Source organism: Octodon degus, unplaced genomic scaffold (genome assembly GCF_000260255.1).
Source record: "Octodon degus isolate 3935 unplaced genomic scaffold, OctDeg1.0 scaffold00116, whole genome shotgun sequence".
Classification (NCBI taxonomy): domain Eukaryota; kingdom Metazoa; phylum Chordata; class Mammalia; order Rodentia; family Octodontidae; genus Octodon; species Octodon degus.
This window is the reverse complement of record NW_004524692.1, coordinates 5,534,254-5,553,122: the sequence shown is the minus strand read 5'-3', so window position 1 is coordinate 5,553,122 and position 18,869 is coordinate 5,534,254. Positions and strand designations below refer to the sequence as shown.

The 18,869-nt window shown below is 45.4% G+C and overlaps 1 protein-coding gene across 1 annotated transcript in view; it reads left to right on the top strand.

Annotated features, from left to right (window-relative positions):
* The first annotated feature begins 1,089 nt into the window (after positions 1–1,089).
* Pcp4l1 (Purkinje cell protein 4 like 1) overlaps positions 1,090–18,869 on the top strand; it is a 24,809-nt gene continuing 7,029 nt past the window's right edge. The window contains exon 1 of the mRNA XM_012516617.2: positions 1,090–1,300. Within this exon, the coding sequence (XP_012372071.1) occupies positions 1,292–1,300 (9 nt within the window). The 5' untranslated portion in view covers positions 1,090–1,291. The remainder of the gene's footprint in view (positions 1,301–18,869) is intronic.

The following is an 18,869-nucleotide window of genomic DNA, read 5'->3' as shown; positions in this document are numbered from 1 at the left end:
ACTCAGGCCCTTGTACTTGCCAGGCAAGTGCTTATTCTACTGAGCCATTTCCCCAGTCCCCCCCCCTTTTTTTTTAAAAATCTATTTGTTTTCTGCTTCCCTCATCATACCTTTTTTCTTAAAAATTATACAGCATAGCAATTTCCACCTTATTGGAGAATCATCCATCTAGGTCGGATTGTGGGCTTCATCTATTACATTAGCTCCCTACATCTTGACAGAATCTGCTGGGTTGGTTTGGAGACTCAAACACGGTGCATTGCAGACTGGTTGCAGGAATACGCAAGATAGCCTCTGGGAGATTTGAATTAGCATTTCAGTGGTAGCAGTAGGTACAAGTTGTGTGTGTGTGTTTGTTATTGTTGTTTTAGCTTCATGGCCGAGGCACCATGTTGGGCATATTTTGGGACTGAATTTGAATGAAAATGCAGTTGTAAAATTAGCTTTTAGGAAGCTCATTACCTATTCAAGTGGACTTTGCAGGGCCACCACTGGAGAGGTTTCCTTTTATTTTTTGTCGTGGAGGAAAAATTCGATGAATCTAAAAGTGTCCACCAGCTCCTAAAATCCATAATCTTCCAAATCGAATAGACATTTCAAAATTTGCCTGTTATTTGCCACCAAGCGTTGGCCTTTTGCTCCAGTCTCTCCCCCACTTTCTCTTCCTGTGCCTTCCCCCACTCCCTACGAGGTTCTCTATTCAATCCTAATCTGTCACATCTTGGTTTAACTCTTTTCATTCACTGGTTCCAGCTTTCCATGTACCTTCTCGACTTGCAGCTTTTCTTCTTTCTCAAACTCACATCCTCCTTCCTTGTCTTTCGTTCCCTCTCTTTCTCATGTGCCCTCTTGGCTCTCTTCATTGCTCTTTCTACTTCATTTTCTGTCCTCTCATCCCCCGACCACGGCGTCCCCCTCCTTCCCGCTCTCTGTCTTACCCTAGTTTGGAAATGCAGCAGACCTTTGAGCCTGCTACCATTGGATCCGAGAGGCTGTCACTCTGCGGGAAGAGGAGTTCGGATTGGTTGGTGTGGGTGGGTGGGTACTGCACTGACTATAAAAGGTGGAACCGACAGAGGTACTAGGAGCTCCTCCGCCAGGACTGGGTCGCAGGGGTCCCAGCCTGGTAGCTGAGCCTGAGGTCCGCAAGCGCTGGCAGGAGAGCTGCAGCTGTGTGCACCAGCTTGCTACCTCTGCCCAGCCGAGTTCTTACCCTTGAAGCCTGCGACTCTCAACTGCTGTCCACGCGTCCCCAGGGACCCCGCGCCTCACCTGTGTACCGACCGCCGCGATGAGTGAGGTGAGCGGCGTGGTCCCCGTGCTCGGGTGGGCGAGGCAGCAGTGGCGGGGAGACTCTGGGGACGCCCCCTGGCCCTCTCAGGAAGCTCCTAACTCGGGGCATTGTGAAGTGGTTGCCAAAGGGGGGTGCTTTAAGTCTCCCAAACGGAGGTGGCACATTTGGGGTGACTGGAGTTGACTGTAGAGGAAGGGAAATGAGCTCCCAGGTGAGAAGTCATCTCTTCGGGGGGCTGTCCTTGTTTGTCTTGCTGCTCCGGGCTTGTGCTGGATTGCTTCTCTCCCCTCTTGGTGTCCCCCTTCCCTCTTCTAGAGTTGTGTTGCTTTCGCATTGCTGAGGTAGAACCCACTGGGGCTCCAGCCCTGGAGCCCTGGGGTGGCCACTGTCCCACCTGTTGGGAAAGTAGCATCTCTCACACCTTCGGCCAGGAACATTGGAGGGACCATTTCTGGTATTAGAAACCCTGCTGTGGAGACATGTTCAGCTCCTGAGGAGATGTCTCCATCCAGAGTAGACCTCCCTCTGCAATGCTTGTTCGCTCTAAGTCTTCAAGGCAGGCTCTGTGGGGGTTCAAGGAGCCTGACCTGGTCCTTCAGCTGATTTGCTCTTTTCAAAGAACACTGTCCATGGTGGGGGTTAAAGCAGAGACTTTGGAAAGACTCCATCTGTCAACTGTACTTGTAATCTCATGGCAAGGTACAATCTCATATTCTGCAACAAGGATTGCCCTTCCTAAGTGAAGTTGATCTGGACAGTGGCATCACAAGCCTGTCATCCGCTGAGCTTCTCCTGGTACCCAGACCTTTGCGTTCAGTCCGGTTTCTCGGCTCCACACCAGACCCAAGCTCATCTACTGACTAGCTATGTGGCCTTAGGCAAATTATAGAACTTTTATATGCTTCATCTTTTTAATCTGTAAAATGAGTTGTTTTAATGATTAAGTGAGATGTGCAAAATACTTGGAAAAGTACCTGGCACAGAGCAGACACTCAATTTATGTTAGCGATTATCTCCCTCTCTCTCTCTCTCTGTGTGTGTGTGTGTGTGTGTGTGTGTGTGTGTGTACTTTTTACTGTTAGAGTATTACCAAAAACTAGCATAGGAATTCCCAAGGACAGCAGGTTAGTGAAGAATCCCAGAGGCTGGGTCTGAGTTCAGATACTAAAGATGAAGATTTTCAGTAGGAGTTCTGTTGGCTCCCACCAAGTCACTGCTGTGTCCACTAGACATGGCAATTTTCCACTTGGAAAATTCAGTGAGTCTTGGGGGCTGCAGAAGAAACAAAGTGGTTTCCAGTTTCTCAGCTGGTTTTGACTGTGGCCAATGCAGTCTCAGATAAAACAGGAAAAATGGATCAACCTCCTCTCCTCTTGCTTTTTTTTTTTTTCTCTAATAAGAGGAGGGATATTTTCCTTACCCTCTTTTTACTGAGGTCTAGGATTCAGACCACTCCTCCTCACCCCACTGTTTCTAAATTGGAGTGTTTTAATCCAAGCCATCCCCTGAGAGTTTATCCAATTGCTATGCCAACATGAAGATTTGTGGTTAGCCTGTGCTTTGAGGGGTTGGGGGAGGACAAGTGTACGGCTGCTCTGTAGGGCACAGTACAGGAACTAGCCTTTACAGTGGGACTAGGTCGAGTGACAAAGCTGTTTTGTGGCCAGGGAAACAGTTTGGTGGTATTAGCTGGGGAAAGTCAAGTCTTGGGACCCCTTCTGACAGCAGCTGAGCTTGACTGGGTTAGGAGCTCAGCAGGGTGATGAGAACAGATGTGTCGATGTGGATGCACACAACTCTGTGTACCTAGGACTGCCCAGCCTCCTAGGCTGTCAGAGCAAATGGGTTCTAACTAGCACTTGAGCCTACAGAGCTGCCTCCTACTGCGCTGAGCCTGACTTCAGGGATGAGTATTCATAACATCCAGAAGCAACCACCTGGGTGTACACAGAGACCAGCTGTCTCTGAACCAGATCCCCTGCGGGTCTGTGCTTCCCTCGAGGCCAAACCCCAGCCTGTTTTCTTCCTCTTTTAAAAAGCTATGTTGAAAAGTGGAAGTGTTGCCTAGAGCCCTGGAGCTCTAGGGAGACTCTAAACTGCTTTATTCTCTCAACCCAGCCCCATGGGTCTCCTCTTTCAGGCTGAGATGCCTGGGCCAGGAAAGCCCTGGATAGCCTGATCATACAGAAGTTTCACCTCCCCCATGTGCTTATTTCTTTGCTTCAGAGAATCAGCAAGAAATGAGAGAATTTGGCATGTTTTTAAGAGATTCTTATTTCAAGTGAAGAACAAAAACTGGGAGGGAGCCTCCAGACCTAGTTGCAGGTAACAGCACAGGGTTCCGGTGGGCCCGCTGGGGAAGCTTTATCTGTTTTGCCTTGGTGGCCCTTTGCTGTCACTCAGTACTGCAGCAAAGCATTCCCCATGTGTGTGCACTCGTGCGCAGAGGAACTGCAGGGACAATCTCCAGCTTGTCTGCATTCACAGCTGCAGGCAGGTCTTGATTGCTGTGAATCAGTCTGTCTCTTCTAGTTTAATAACTTTCTCCTTCTTTCAGTGAGAAGGGGAACGAGAGAGGCGCATTCAGTGCCTGAGCGCTCTTGTCTGTAATCCCTCCCATGCAGTATAGCCGGCTGCTTAATGCAGAACTGTAATTCTTCTGGGAGGAATTTCTCATCTGTGAGGAACGCAGCTGGAGGAATCCCATGGTCCAGCAGTCATTCTGCTGAAGTGGGATCATGGATTACTGGTGACAGTCACATGGTATTTGCCCTGTGCTTTGGCTGGCAGGGGCTAGAGCAAGGCACAGATCAACTAGATCCTTAGGGGAGAGCTTAAAACTGATGCCCCACCTTCTTACCTAGAATGATGGGATGTCACACGGTGGGGATAACATTCTCTTTCCTGTACACCTCTGTCTGCATATACAACCTTCACCACAGTGGAAATTCAGTCACAGTGATACAGTTCGGTTATGTTTTCTGTGAGTTCGTCACAGTTGTCTCTAGGGAACCTGGTACGGAGAGAGTTGGAAGAAACCCGAGTTTCTCTCACTGATATTTTGTCATGATGGTTATGGTTATATTGGACTTACAACATGTAAGGCATAGCTACTTGTTATTGTAATGCCTTCAACTTCTGGAAACATCTGTCTTCCGAAGGAAAGAAACTAGAATTTGGGTTGCAAGCTTGCTCATCATTTTCCTGGTCTCCCATTTAGGTTGTTGGCTTTAGCTGAAGCTTCTGGTTGGTCGTATGTAGGTGATGTTGTCACCCTGTGACCTGAGAATGTAGATGACTCTTTCATCTAAGTGGCAGCAGTGAGCAATTACCACTTAGGATATGAAGTCTTCATGAGACAGGCCACCTTAAGTAACTAAGTCAAGGCTACTGACCCTCCAGTAAGCAGCTGGAATCCAAACACACAAACCTGATGTATAGTTTGTACCTGCCTGTGAAGGGTCTTACGTATGGAGGTGGTGTAGCTGGAAGATAGGTCAGCGGTTGTCTCTTCAAGGTGGTGGCTCTGTGATACCTCCCTGTGTTTTCTTCTTAGTTTTCTAAATTTGCAAATGGTTTTTCACGAGTCTATTTTGTCATGGAAAAAATAAACTTAGATAGAAAGTCAGATCTATCTCCCATCAAGATAATTTTAAGTAAAATATCAAAACATTTTAGTGATCTAAATTTAGATTTGTTTAAGAGCTTTAAAGATCATCTGGCCCAATCTTCTCGTTTTACAGGAGGCCTTAGGCTTATCTAAGTTTATACAGGACTGGAACCAAGATTTGGGCACAGTTCTGCTGACTTCTTATCTCAAAAGAACTTTCCATAGGACATTTAAAAGTTGTTACACCAGTGAATAGTAATTTATAGACTACTTCTTTTTTTTTTTTTAGTCATTTTATTTTATTATTTTATTTTATTTTTTTGTGGAACTGGGGATTGAACTCAGATCCTTGCACTTACCAGTCAAGCACTTATTCTACTGAGCTATCTCCTCAGCCCCAAGACTACTTCTAATGAATATAAAGTATTACAAAAACTCTCTACAAGAAATATAAACTGTGATTTAACAAATGTTGAGCAATAAGGTAAGAAAGGTGAAAAATCTGCATGGAATAATATTTACTAATATGGCACGTTTTGGGAGAGTATTAGGCAGAGCAGGTACTATCCATCCTCCGGTGCTTAGTCACCTTAAAAATTAGTGTGTTGAGGGGCTGAGGATGTAGTTTAGAGGCAGGATGCTTGCTTAGCATGCACGAGGACTTGAAGTTGGATCTGTGGTGTGGCAAAGAGAAAAAAAAAAATCCCATAAAAATGAATGCATTGCATATGATGGAGTGAGGCAGGTAAGCTGGTAGGAGTGAAGAAAAAGAGAATCCTGGAGGCCTTATTTTTTTCTCCCTCTCTTTCTTTCTCTTTTTTTTTTTTTTTTTTTTTTTGGGCAAAGTCTCACTATGTTGTTCAGCCTGACCTTAAAGTTACTATGCAGTCCAGGCTGGTCTCAGTCTTGAAGCAATCCTCCTACCTCAACCTCTCAAGTGCTGGGATTACATGTGTGCACCCCCATGTTTAGCCCTACTTTGCATATTTTGTTAGTCTCTGGTGTCCATCTATCAGGGCTGAATTCCATAACTGCAGAGCACCAAGGACCAGGACAGGATTTTTCTCTTATGAGCATGTGTGTGTATGTGTGTGTGTGCACACACGTGTGCGTGTATGTATGTATGTGTGTGTGTGTGTGTAGATCGAACCCAGGGCCTTGTGCATGCTAGGCAGGCACTTTACCATTGTATTGCACCCCCAACCCTCTTAACTCTTTTTAACTTGGAGGACTGAGTGTGACCACGCAGTAAAATTGATGCATCTGGTGACCAAACAGGCGCAGGATACTCGGCTTTTCTTCATTGGCAAATTGACTTCCAAGTGAGCAGTGCAAAGGCTTTGGAGGGGGGGAAGAGACAAGAGGGAGAAAGAAAAATTTGGTTAGATCCCCAAGATAAATGCCGAGAACTCATTAGGATTGAAGAATCATAAGTGCATGTTTTCCTAAATTCATACTCCAGACCTGATGTTCAGCATGACTCGATCTGTCCCAGAATTATTTCAGCAATAAGACTAAGCTAAATCAGGAGCAGATTCAAAACCATTTTTTGTTGGGTGTGGTGCTTTATACTTATAATCCCAGCCCTCTGAGAGGCTGAAGCAGGAGAAAATCAAGTTTGAGCCCAATCAAGGTGATTTAGCAAGACCCAGTCTTAAAGTAAAAAATAAATAAATAAAATAAAAAGATCTGGGGATGCAGCTCAGAGCAAAGGCCTAGGTTTCAACCCCAAACACTGCATAAATAAAAAAAAGCAAAATACAACAAAACACTTTTTTTTTTTTTTTTGCAAGAAATCTGCACCTTGACCTTGTCACTCTTTTCACTGATATGGTTCAAGCAAGCTGGGTTTCTGCTCCCCTTTGGGGAGCACTCCTAAAGGCAAGCCCACCTGGGCTTCCCAGCCCCCACTCAGGGAACAGAGGTGCTGCTTCTCATGCTGTTGTCCTCTGTGCTGCCTCCCTCCCACACAAAGCTTTCCGGCTGAGTGTTTGATTTGTAGGCTCTGGGGAGATTCAAAAGTTTATTTTAGGACATTAACACCACGGGTAGGATGCACATTGAAGATTATAGTAATAAATGATGCTTTGGCACAACTCTCTCTCCCCGACTCTCCCCCTGGCCCCTACTATGGGGTGAAGCACAGCTCCAAGCTGTGTGCAGAGTATCACAAATAACTACTTATTAAAGTGTGCAGCCCATGCTGGAGGGAGCTGGCTGGGGCTGTTGACTCACTGCATGCCATAAGCTGGCATGGGCTAGGAATTCTGCCTCTGACTCCGGTTGGGGGTACTGCTATTCCAGGAAGGGGTGGGGGGTTGCTGAAGGGAGAGCGACACATCAGGGGGCTTTAGGAGCCAAGCTGCTGAGATTCTAAGAGGCATCTCCGATACAGGGCAGCTGGGTTGTATTTCACATTTCATACAGCGAGAGGAATGTGTGTATGTAGAACCTGGAGTAAGGATTCATTTTCTTTCGTTCTTTCTGTTATTATCTTGAGGGTGACCTTGAGCAAGTCTTTCTGAAGCTCTTTGAGGACTGCAGCTGGTTGCTGCACTGGAAGACTTGAAACGGTTCCAACCGTGCTCCAAAAACAGCAGTCCAGGGTCGTCCAGGGGCATCAGGGGATCCCAGAGGCCTCTAGAAAGTCCTTTAGCAACGACCTTCATTTGACATTGGAGAAAACTGTGTTGGCAGAGCTAGAAGGGTCCCTGGGGAGTAGGAGGGGCAACGCCTGTTTGTCACCACTGGGAAACATAGCCAGTAACTCCTGTTCGCTTTTATTTCCTGCGAAGCAAGGAGGGAGTATATGAAGACCAGGATTTTTGTCAATACAAAGGCAGGAAAGGGACCCTTTTTAGGCTCATATTAGATTTTCTTAGGGCTCAAGCTCTTTTAGATGTCTCTGCCATAAGTTGTAGGACAGAACTCCTATTGCCTTGTCTGTTCATCTACACTAACTGCCTCTGGCAGCATTAGAAAGGCTTCATCATGTGTATTTATTTGCATAGCATCCAGGCTCTGTCATGCAAATGTACAGTATAGTTGGCCCAGGAACTGTGAAGCCATGATCCTTGATTCTGTTTATTGTTGCTCTTAAGCACCTGTGACCCCTCTTTAAAGGATCCTGGAGTTTGGGGGCATGGGGAAAGCTGTATAGTTTACCCTTCCCAGGGTTAGTTCTAACTTGCTGCTTGGAGCAGAGGGAGTGACACTATCTTTCCTCTTCTGGTGGCAGTGGTTGCTGTGGTAACACTGTTAAAGAGGAAGGCAACAAAGGAGAAAACACAGAGGGAGAAAAGAGCAGGGTGTCTGGGCCTAGAGTTATAGGGTGCATATCCCCCTAGAGGTAGCAAGTAGGGAGCCGAGTTCCTACAGCTTTGATTGTCTTTAGGTGCTTTGCCAAGACAGTACCACCTCATAAGGTAAGGAATAGACTCACATGATCATCTGTGAAATACAACGCGGGACAAAAGAATTTGATCAAAGAGATATGATTAGGGCTGGCCAAATAGCTCAGCGGATTAAAGCACCTGCAAGCAGGAGCAGGGGCCAGAGATGCAATCCCTGGGCCTGCCATGCCAGCCCCGCCCCCAGGGTGAGCTGAGACAGTAATTGAGACTGGGTGTGATGGTACGCACCTGCAATCCCCGCTCTTGGGAAGCGTAAACAGGTGGATCACTACGAGTCCGATCTAGTAGTGAGACCCTGAACACCCTGTAAACCCTTCTCTAAGATACAAAGAGAGAGAGAGAGAGAGAGAGAGAGAGAGAGAGAGAGAGAGAGAGAGAGATGATTGATGTGCTCTTAATCACTAATCTCCTGTCTCCTATAATGAGGAAAAATAGGAGAGATAGGGAGCAAGAGAGAGAGGGAGGGGGAGAGGGAGGGGGAGAGAAGGAGAGGGAGAGGGAGAGAGAGAGGGAGAGGGAGAGGGAGAAGAGGGACAGGGACAGGGAGAGGGAGAGGGAGAGGGAGAGAGAGACATACTGAAAGAGCTACCAGAGGTTGAAAGCAATTCAGCTATTCTTAGCATTTTGGGGGACAGACATTGGGAAGACAGGGAGATAGATTTTCCAGGATTAGTTTAAAGTCAAAAAAGATCATTCAGGAAGGTCCTATGGCTGCAGAATAAACCCAAGAGCCTTTAGAGCAGTCCTGGGTATTCTTTCCTCCTCTCTTCCTTCAGCTCATTTAGTGAAGATCTACTGTATGGTAACACCACACTTTGATTTTTAGTTCTCACTCTCTGTCTCTCTCTCAGCCTCTCTCAACAGGGTCTCACTACGTAGCTCAGCCTGGCCTTGAACTCACTATGTAGCTCAGCCTGGCCTTGAACTCACTATGTATGTAGCTCAGCCTGGCCTTGAAATCACTATGTATGTAGCTCAGCCTGGCCTTGAACTCCCAGTAATTCTGCTTTAGCCTCCCAAGTGTGGGATTACAGGTATGTACCACACCCAGCTGACTTAGACCTACTTTTTTTTTTTTGTCTTTTTGAAGCAAGGTCTCACTATACTGTTCAGGTTGGCCTTGAACTCACTTTGTAGCCCAAACTGGCCTTGAACTCACAGTGATCCTTCTGCCTCTGCCTCCAGAGTGCTGAGATTACAGGCATGTGCTACGATGCCCAGCTTAGACCTACTCTTGTATTCAATCCAGAGCTATAGTATTTCAGGATAGTAGCAGTTTATTTTAATCTGTAATAGTAACTTTATATATATTTTTCTGTAGTTCTTTTCATTTTTCAAGATAGACGTTTCTTTTTTGCAGTTACACTACCTTTGTATGGCAAGGTTTAGTAATTTACTCAGTGTCATACAGCTGGGAATGGTAGAGCGGGCATCTGAACAGATGGTCTGTGCAGATCCAGGATATAAACCCTGCTTTGTATGATGCCAATATAACACTTTGCTGTTCCCAGGAATGTGAAGCCTATTAATTTATGTAAACACGTATATTTGAGTACCTATCCTTACAAGATATGGGTTACAATTTTTTTTTTGAGGCAGGGTCTCACTGTGCAGTTCGGGCTGGCCTTGTGCTCATTTTTGTAGCCCCCAGCCTGGTCTCAAACTCATAGAGATCCTTCTGGCTCACCCTCCCGAGTGCTGGGATTATAGGTATGAGCCACCATGCCTGGTTCCGGGCTGAGACAGTGCTCCTGAGGATCCGGGGCTGAGACTGCATGGCATGTGGGTCCAGGGATTGAACTTGGGTCCTTGTGTTTGCCAGGTAGGTGCTTGTGCCTCTGAGCTATCTCTCTGGCCCCTGGGTCACAGTTTTTATAGGTGATATTGAAGTAAGTGGGATAGCCAGACCGTGCTTTCAGAGGCATGGTGAAGTCTAGAGGCGTGCCGACCATAGGGAAGAGGAGACAAATCTGCAATAACTATAACACAGGTGAGCAATACCACCTGAAGGGGCCTTTCTTTCATCCTCAGCTCTTTTTTAGGCACACTGGCCAAAGTGATGCCCTTTCTCATACCCTTGGAAGCAGATACAGAATGGAGGCCTCAACTGGCAGAAAAATCATTGATTTCAGTAATTTAGATGAGATATCAACGCAGCACAAGAGCTATCTTTGTGGGCCAGCAGATTAAGGTGTCTGCTTAGGCAAGTACAGGGACCAGGGTTTGATCCAGGCCCTGACCCTGGGGTGAGCTGAGATGGCGACTGAGATTGGGCTGGTGGTACGCACCTGTAATTCCAGTGCTTGGGAGGCTGAAAACAGGAGGATCACTACAAGTCTGATCTGTGTTGTTAGACCCTATACTAAATACATTTTTTTTTAAAAAGCGCTCTCCTTGTATATCCAACAAATGCTGAATATAAACTGTGTATGAAGAATAAATAGGAATTAACTGAGTAAAAGGATGGCTGGGGTGAGAGAACCATCCCAAGGGCCCAAGCTGGGAAAAGCTATGGTATGTTCCTGAGATGAGGTTCCTGAGACCCTTATAGGCTGCATAGCATAAGGCCTTTTAGACCATGTTAAATGTTTTGTTCTTTATCCCAAAAGCATCAGGACCATTTGGGCTAGTCCAGTGGACCATGGTCGAAGTAACTGTGTTTCTGAATGTTTGTATCACCCCTTTCCCCTACAATTCATATTTTGAAATCCTAATCCCCAGGGTGATGCATTTAAGAGGTGCCTTTAGGGTGAGATGAGGAGATGTGGAGGCACAGCCCTCAGGAATGGGAGCGGTGCTCTTGTAAAAGAGACTCTAAAGAATCCTTCTTTCCTTCTACTGGGTAGGGCTATAGCAAAAAACTGCTATTTATGATGAAAAAGTGGGTCATGACCAAGTATCAAATCTACCATTATCCCAATTTTGGACTTTCCAGCCTTCAACATGTTAAATCATGTAGATTATGGCTCTTTGTTTTTTCCTTTGAGAGAGTGTCTGCTGGGGCTGGAGGGATAGCTCAGAGGCATAAGCACCTGCCTGGCAAGCGCAAGGACCCGAGTTCAATCTCTGGCCCCATGTGCAGTGCAGTCTTAGCCCTGGATCCTCAGATGCCCACTATGTGACCCTGGAATGGGGCATAGTGGCACACACCTGTAATCCCAGCATTTGGGAGGTTGACCCAGAAGGATTTCTTTGAGAAGGATTTTTTTGGTCTGGCTCAGCCTGCCTGAAGGGTGGGTCTGGTAAGTCAGGTAGAGGTGGGGTTCGAACCACAACCACCGTATCTTGCACCTGATTGCATTTGTATGAGCAGGCACTTAAACAACTGAGCTAACCAGCAGGCCTTCCCCCTAGAAGCATCTCTTTGAGTTTAAGACCAGCCAGAAGCCTACAAAAGTGAGCACAAGGCCAGCCCAAACTGCATAGTGAGACCCTGTCCCAATAAAATAAAATAAAAGAAAAGAAAAGAAAAGAAAAGAAAAGAAAGAGCTTTGTACAGGGATTTTTTTTCTTCTTAATAAAATATCCAAGTGAAGATGCTTTAAAATTCAGATTAGAGATCTGGGATAGAAACAACATTCTGTACTTTTCAGAATGGTAGCCAGTAGGTACACATAACTATTTAATTTACATTTTAATAAATAAAATAAAATTACAAAGTTGTGTTAGCCCATTTGAATGTACACAATGCCCACATGTCTGTTGGATGCCGTAATAGATAGCACAGATATAAAACTTTTCTTCCTTTTTTCTTTTGCACTGCTAGAGATTGAACCCACTACTAAGGCTTGAACCCAAGGCCTTTGCACTTAGCTACATCCCCAGCTTTTACTTTTTTTTTTTTTATTTTTATAATTTTTTTGTTTGTTTTTATTTTTTATAATTTTTTAAAAAAATTTATTTATTTATTTATTTTGTGTGTGTGTGTGTGGCCAGCTCAGCCCACCAGGGGGTGGGGCTGGCTGGCATGTGGTGCTAGGGGATTGAACCGCGGTCCCTGTGTTTTGCTTAAGCTTAGCTTGTTCTAAGTGGGTGCTCCAGACCACTGAGCCGTCTCACCAGCCCTTTTCCTATTTTTTATTTTGATACATGGCCTAAGTTGCCCAGACTGGGTTTGACCTTGAAGTCCTTTTGCCTCAACCTCCCAGAGTGCTGAGATGACAGGCATGGGCCAGTATGCCTGGCTAAAACATTTCCGTTATGGAAAGTTTTCTTAAAAACTTTTTTTTTCTGCAGTGGTCCAGATAGGCTATATTTTGGTCTTTTATTAAAACAAAAAACAAAAAAAAACCAAAACCCAGCAGCAGCCAGGGTTTGATCCCCAGCATGCGGTGCCGTGCCACCCCTAGGGCACGCTGAGACAGTGATTGAGAGTAGGCATGGTGGCGTGTGCCTGTAATCCCAACACTTCAGAGGCTGAAAACAGGAGGATCACTATGAATCCGATCTGTGTAATGAGACCCTGTAAACCCTGTACCAAATTGGAAAAAAAAAAAAAAAAAAAAAAAAAAAAATATATATATATATATATATATATATATATATATATGTCTTTGTGGACTTTATGGTCTCAGTTCTGCCACCATGGTGATAAAGCAGCCACAAATAATATGTAAACAAGTGGGTATGGCTGTATTCCAGAAAAACTTTCTTTACAAAAACAGGCTGAAGATCATATTTGACCTATGAGCTGTAGTTTGCCAATGTCTGCTCTCTTTTGTTTTGTTTTGAGGCAAGGTCTCACTATGTAGCCCAGGCTGGCCTTGGACATGTAGCCATCCCTCCAAGCCCAGCAGAGAATTTCTGTATTTTTTGTTTGTTCTGTTTCTTGAGATAGAGTCTCACTGTGTACTCCAGGTTGGCCTCGAACTCACAATCCTCCTGCTTCAGCCTCCCAAATGTTGGGATTACTGGCAAGTGCCACCTCGTACAGCTTGCCAGCTACTATTCTATTTGACAGTGCAGTGATAACTGAAGAAATAGGAACAGGTGAAATTATCTAGGAAGAGAGAACCACAAAGAGTAGTCCTAAACCTTGAGAGCCTATGACAGTTATACAGAGGAAGTGGTCAGGAGGAGTGTGTGGTGTTTCCTTTGCTGGAAGTGAGAGGAGACAGAAACAACTGACACTCTTGGGGAAACTACTAGAGAAAGAGTAGACGTTGCTGTGTCATGTCCCTCTCTGCAGTCCCAAAGACTAAAGAAAAATGACTGGGGCCATTCCAGTAGTCTCAGATTCTGGGGAGGCAAAGGAGGAAGGATCACAAGTTCAAGGCCAGCTGGGGAAATTTTTTTTTTGCGGGGGAGACAAGTCTTGCTATGTAGTTCAGGCTGGCTTGGATCTGACCATGTAGCCTAGGGTGCCTCAGACCTGATCTTCCTGCCTCAGCCTCTAGAGAACTGAGATTACAGCTGTGCACCACTGAGCCCAGCTCAGCTTGGGCAATTTAGCAAGTCTCAAACAAAACTAAAAGAACTAGAAATGTAGCTCAGCATTCCCAAGGTGATTCAAACCTCAAGACTGAAGACAAAGTCCTAAACTAAACCAGCAGACCTCGGTGTCTCTTCTTGCCCCATGGGAGGGGAGCGTCTACAAGCTGAGCTGCACAGGAAACTGAAGAGTCGTAGAGCACTCCTGGGGAATGGGCAGCCGCTGCCAAGATGATGGAATGGAACATTGTTGTGAATCAGGCCCATGGGTGAGGAGGAAAAGGATGCAGGAAGGTAGGCAAGGAAAGAAACTAGGGCCCTCCAGGGAAACGCAACCGGAGATGGGCCTCGCAGTAGCTAATTAGCGTTCTGTAGGTATTGAGAAGTGAAAACCATTTAGTCCCGTATGGGCAGTGAGGCTGAACTGAACCGAACGCCAAGCTTGCTGGCAACTTGGGATAATAGACTTGAGTGTATGCCAGGGAGCCACTGGGGATGGAAGTGAATGAGATGATCCTCCACATGGAATGACCCCTCAGAAGGGCTTGGATGTGGCCCTGGAGGTAAAGAGTGAACACTTATGCTGTGGTGGTTCCCCGGAGGTCAGCCCACTGTGGGGAAGGACACCCACAGAGCAAGCATGGGATGAAGGCCAGAGACCAGTGGTCAGGTCAGCTAGCAGAGCGGGGACCTGAGTCAGCAGGTGTGGTCTGGGATAGTGTCCCCCCCATGAGCTATAAGATGGCTTCATTAGAGAAGGACAGGAGCCTGCTCCCTGCATTCTCTGGGGAGTGGACGTGAAACAAGTGCTGTCGAGTGTGGGCGGAGTGACCTGACTGCCTGAGCATCCAGTGAAACCATGGTTGCTGAGGATGCCTTTTGTACCTTGGGATGGAGCTGCTGGGGGGACTTTGTGCACACAAGCGCACCTCATGCTGGACGTGTCCAGGGGTGCGCATCTACACGCCTTGTTTCCTGGCTGGACAATGGGGCAAGTGTAACACGGTGTTCAGAGGCCTCGACTCTAGAGCCAGATAATTCAGCTTTTGAACACTGGTTTTATGAATTCTTAGCTCTATGTCCTTAGGTAGGAAAACAGCTGACCTCAGTTTTCTGCTCTGTAAAATGAGAATAATAACAATACTAATTTTTTTTAAAAAAAACTTTATTTATTTGGAACAGGGTCTTTCTATGCAGCTTGGATTTATAGTGATTCTCCTGTCTCAACCTCCCCAGCGCTGGGATTATAGATGTGCACCACTATGCCTGGCATGTGGTACCAGGGGTTGAACCCAGGTCCTTGTGCTTGCCAGGCAGGCACTTAGAGTACTGAGCTACCTCCCCAGCCCAGCAATACCGAATTTTGTAGAGCTGTTCTTTTTTTTTTTTTTTTTTTTTTTTTGTATTTTAGGGAAGGGTCCACAGGGTATTCAGGGTCTCACTACTAGATCAGACTTGTAGTGATTCACTGTACTAGTCTCAATTGCCATCTCAGCATGCACCGGGTGCGAGGCTGGCATGGTAGGCCCAGGGATTGAATCCCTGGTCCCTGTACCTGTTTTAATCTACTGAGCTATTTGGCCAGCCCCATATAGGGCTGTTCTGATGCAATGTGTGTTTTTTAATTGCATAGAAAAATCACAAGGGCTTGTTATGTTGAGCTGTAGGGGACTCAGGTCAACAATTTCTGACATTGTCAGTCAAGCAGAAGACCCAATACTATTATGGACTATTGGACTCTTTTAGAATATTTTGCTGAGTTAACACACCTATAATATTCAAATGATGGAACTAAACAAAAAAGGGGATACAGATGAATGTCCATTTTGTATCCGTGTATTCAAAATGGTTAGGATAGATATATAGTTACATTCTCTTAATGAATAGAGGGATTTGTTGTAATAGTGTTTGTAAATAGGATGTCATGTCCACATCTTGTATAGCAATTAACCACTAGGAAGAGAGTATACAATGTGTTAATTATTGAAACTGTCCTAACAATTTGTTTTTTTTTCTTTTTATTTATTTATTTCCATAATTTTATTGAGAAACAAATAGCAATGAGACAATTTCAAACCAAATTGATAGGACAGTTTCAATAATTAACACATTGTATACATCCTTCCTAGTGGTTAATTGCTGTACAAGATGTGGACATGACATCCTATTTACAAACACTATTACAACAAATCCCTCTATTCATTAAGAGAATGTAACTATATATCTATCCTAACCATTTTGAATACACGGATACAAAATGGACATTCATCTGTATCCCCTTTTTTGTTTAGTTCCATCATTTGAATATTATAGGTGTGTTAACTCAGCAAAATATTCTAAAAGAGTCCAATAGTCCATAATAGTATTGGGTCTTCTGCTTGACTGGCAATGTCAGAAATTGTTGACCTGAGTCCCCTTCAGCTCAACATAACAGCATGGCTTTACTTCTTATACTTCATTTTTATACTTTTCTGCTGGATGGTTAAGACCAAGGTAAAGCATGTTCTACCAATTTGATTTGAAACTGTCTCATTGCTATTTGTTTCTCAATAAAATTATGGGAAAAAAATAAGAGAAAGCATCTCAACTATAAAAAAAAAAAAAAGAAAGAAAGAAAGAAAAAGAAAAATCACCAGGGCTGGTCAAATAGCTCAGCGGACTAATGCGCCTGCAAGCAGGTGCAGGGGCTGGGGGTTCGATCCCCAGGCTGCTGTGCCAACCCCATCCCCAGGGTGTGCTGAGACAGCAATTGAGACTAGTACAGTAGATCATTATGAGTCTGATCTAGTAATGAGACCCTGAACACCCTGTAGACCCTTCCCTAAAATACAAAAAAAAAAAAAAAGAAAAAAAGAAAAGTCACCAGCACATAGGCCAGGCCAGATAGCTCAATGGATTAAAGTGCCTACTTAGGCAAATGCAGGGACAGAAATTCGATCCCCCCCATGTGCTGCCTTGGCCCCACCCCCAAGGCATGCTGAGACAGTGAATGAGACCGGGTGTAGTGATACACACCTGTAATCCCAGCACTTTTGGGAGGCTGGAAACAGGAAGATCACTAGGAGTCCAATCTGTGTAGTGAGACCCTGTTGACCCTATACTAAATACATTTAAAAAAAAAAAAAAAAAGAAAGGTCACCAGCACATAGTGTTAGATAGGGGATTATTAATATGAAATGAGGCAAGGTAATGGTCTGTAGTCCTTGGCTTTTTCCAGTTCCCCTAGTTGGATCCCACAAGAAGGGTTTGCTGAACCATGTCACTGTTGTTATTTCTGGTCAGAAAAGTGCAGCATGGAGAGGAGGAGAAGAGCACTCGAGGGGTTTGTGATCCGCACCTGCCAAGCGGAAGGGCTGCAAGACAGGCTGAGCAATGCCCACGAGTTACAGCCCTTGGGAGTGAAGCACCGCTCCTCCAGGTGTGAGTTTTTTGTAAGAGGCACTCTAGAGGGTGTGTGGGCCTCTGTGCCTGCTGGAACTGTGAGGGCCTGCTGGCTTGCAGGTGGGCATTGCAGAGGACCCCGGTTCATCTAAGTTCCTGAGAAATAAACAAGAGGGTTGAGGCAGAGGTTAGTGATCAGTGAAAGACTGAGCACCACATAGAGGATGGGCGCCAACCACTTGTCACCTAACTGTCCCTACCCCCAATCTCAGCAGGTCACAAACATCCAAATCCGGAAATCCAGTGTCCACGCTGGCTATTTTGAGAACTGGCCAGGGAGCATGGAGGGAGGAGGGTAGGAGGCAGAAAGAATCTCTAGCACACTACTTTCCAACGGGAGGTGTGAGGGAGATTTCACGGGGTGTCGTATCAGGGGTTTTCTTCTCCCTGCAGCAGCACCCTCTTCTGGCCTCCCTCCATGGAGATCTGGACTGTTAGATTATGAACTTTAATAAATGTAAACTAAGCGGAGCTGCAAACTCCTGGGGAGCCAGGTGGCAGCTGGCTCGTTGTTCCATTCCAGGATCAGTAATCTCAGGAAAAGCTGAGGAAATGGCCAGCTGGCAGGACAGAGGGAATGTGGCAGTCCTCTGTGGTGTCCTGACACATGCTCCTGTTTAGAGTTTTGAGGTTCACTGATATGCAAAGTGAGAGGGGGTGGAGGAAAATATTTAGAATGGGGTCCGGATTTTCTTTCAAAGGGCAACAGGTGGGGTGAGGGAGAATTGATGGATTCAGGAGCAGGCTTAGAGACAGGCAGAAGCATGATGGTTAAAACAAGGATCAGGGCTGGGGCTTTGCTGACACTAGACAAAGGTCAGATTTGAAGCCAGAGGTCATAAGATTACAGTTTTGGGCTCTTTCCCCCCCTTGTGGAACTAGGGATTGAACTCAAGTCTTCACACATGCTCCATCCCCAACACTTTTTGTTTTGAGATAGTCTCACTGAAGTTGCCCAGTCTCGACTCAAACTTATGATCCTCCCCTTGCCTTTGCCTCTGGAGGAGTAGAAGTTGCCTCTTAAATCCTGACTCTCTTGTGAGATAGTTGACTGGTATCCTGTTACTGCACACCTCAGTCATGTTGCATTTTTGCAATGTGGACAAACCTCTTAATGATGACAGAATGCTATAGCACAAAGTTTCATCTCTGTAACTACTGGTCTATTATATCAATCATGTGTGAAAAGTAAAAATAATTGACCCCTATAAGCCAGGCATGGTGACACAGGCCTATAATCCCAACATCTGAGAGGTTGAATCAGGTGGATTACTGCAAACTCAAGGCCAGCCTGGATTACATAGTCAATAAAATAAAATAAAGTAAAGTAAAATAATATAAATCATCTCAAGGAGATCATAGGAAGAAAAAAAATAATTGGACCAGTCTGCAAAGAGTCTTAGGAATAATCCTAGCCATGTATGGTGCACACCTGTAATCCTAGCATTCGGGGGAAACTGAGACAGAAGAATCAAATTTGAGCCCAGCTGGCTTAGCAAGACTTTATTCAAAATAAAAATAAAAAGCACTGGGTGCAGTGGTCCATGCCTATAATTCCAGCACATAGAAGGCTGAGACAGGAGGTTTGTTGTAAGTTCAAGACCAGCCTGGTTGGGTCAGGGAGGTAGCTCAGTAGAATAAGCACTTGTCTGGCAAGTGCAAGGTCCTAAGTTCAATCCCC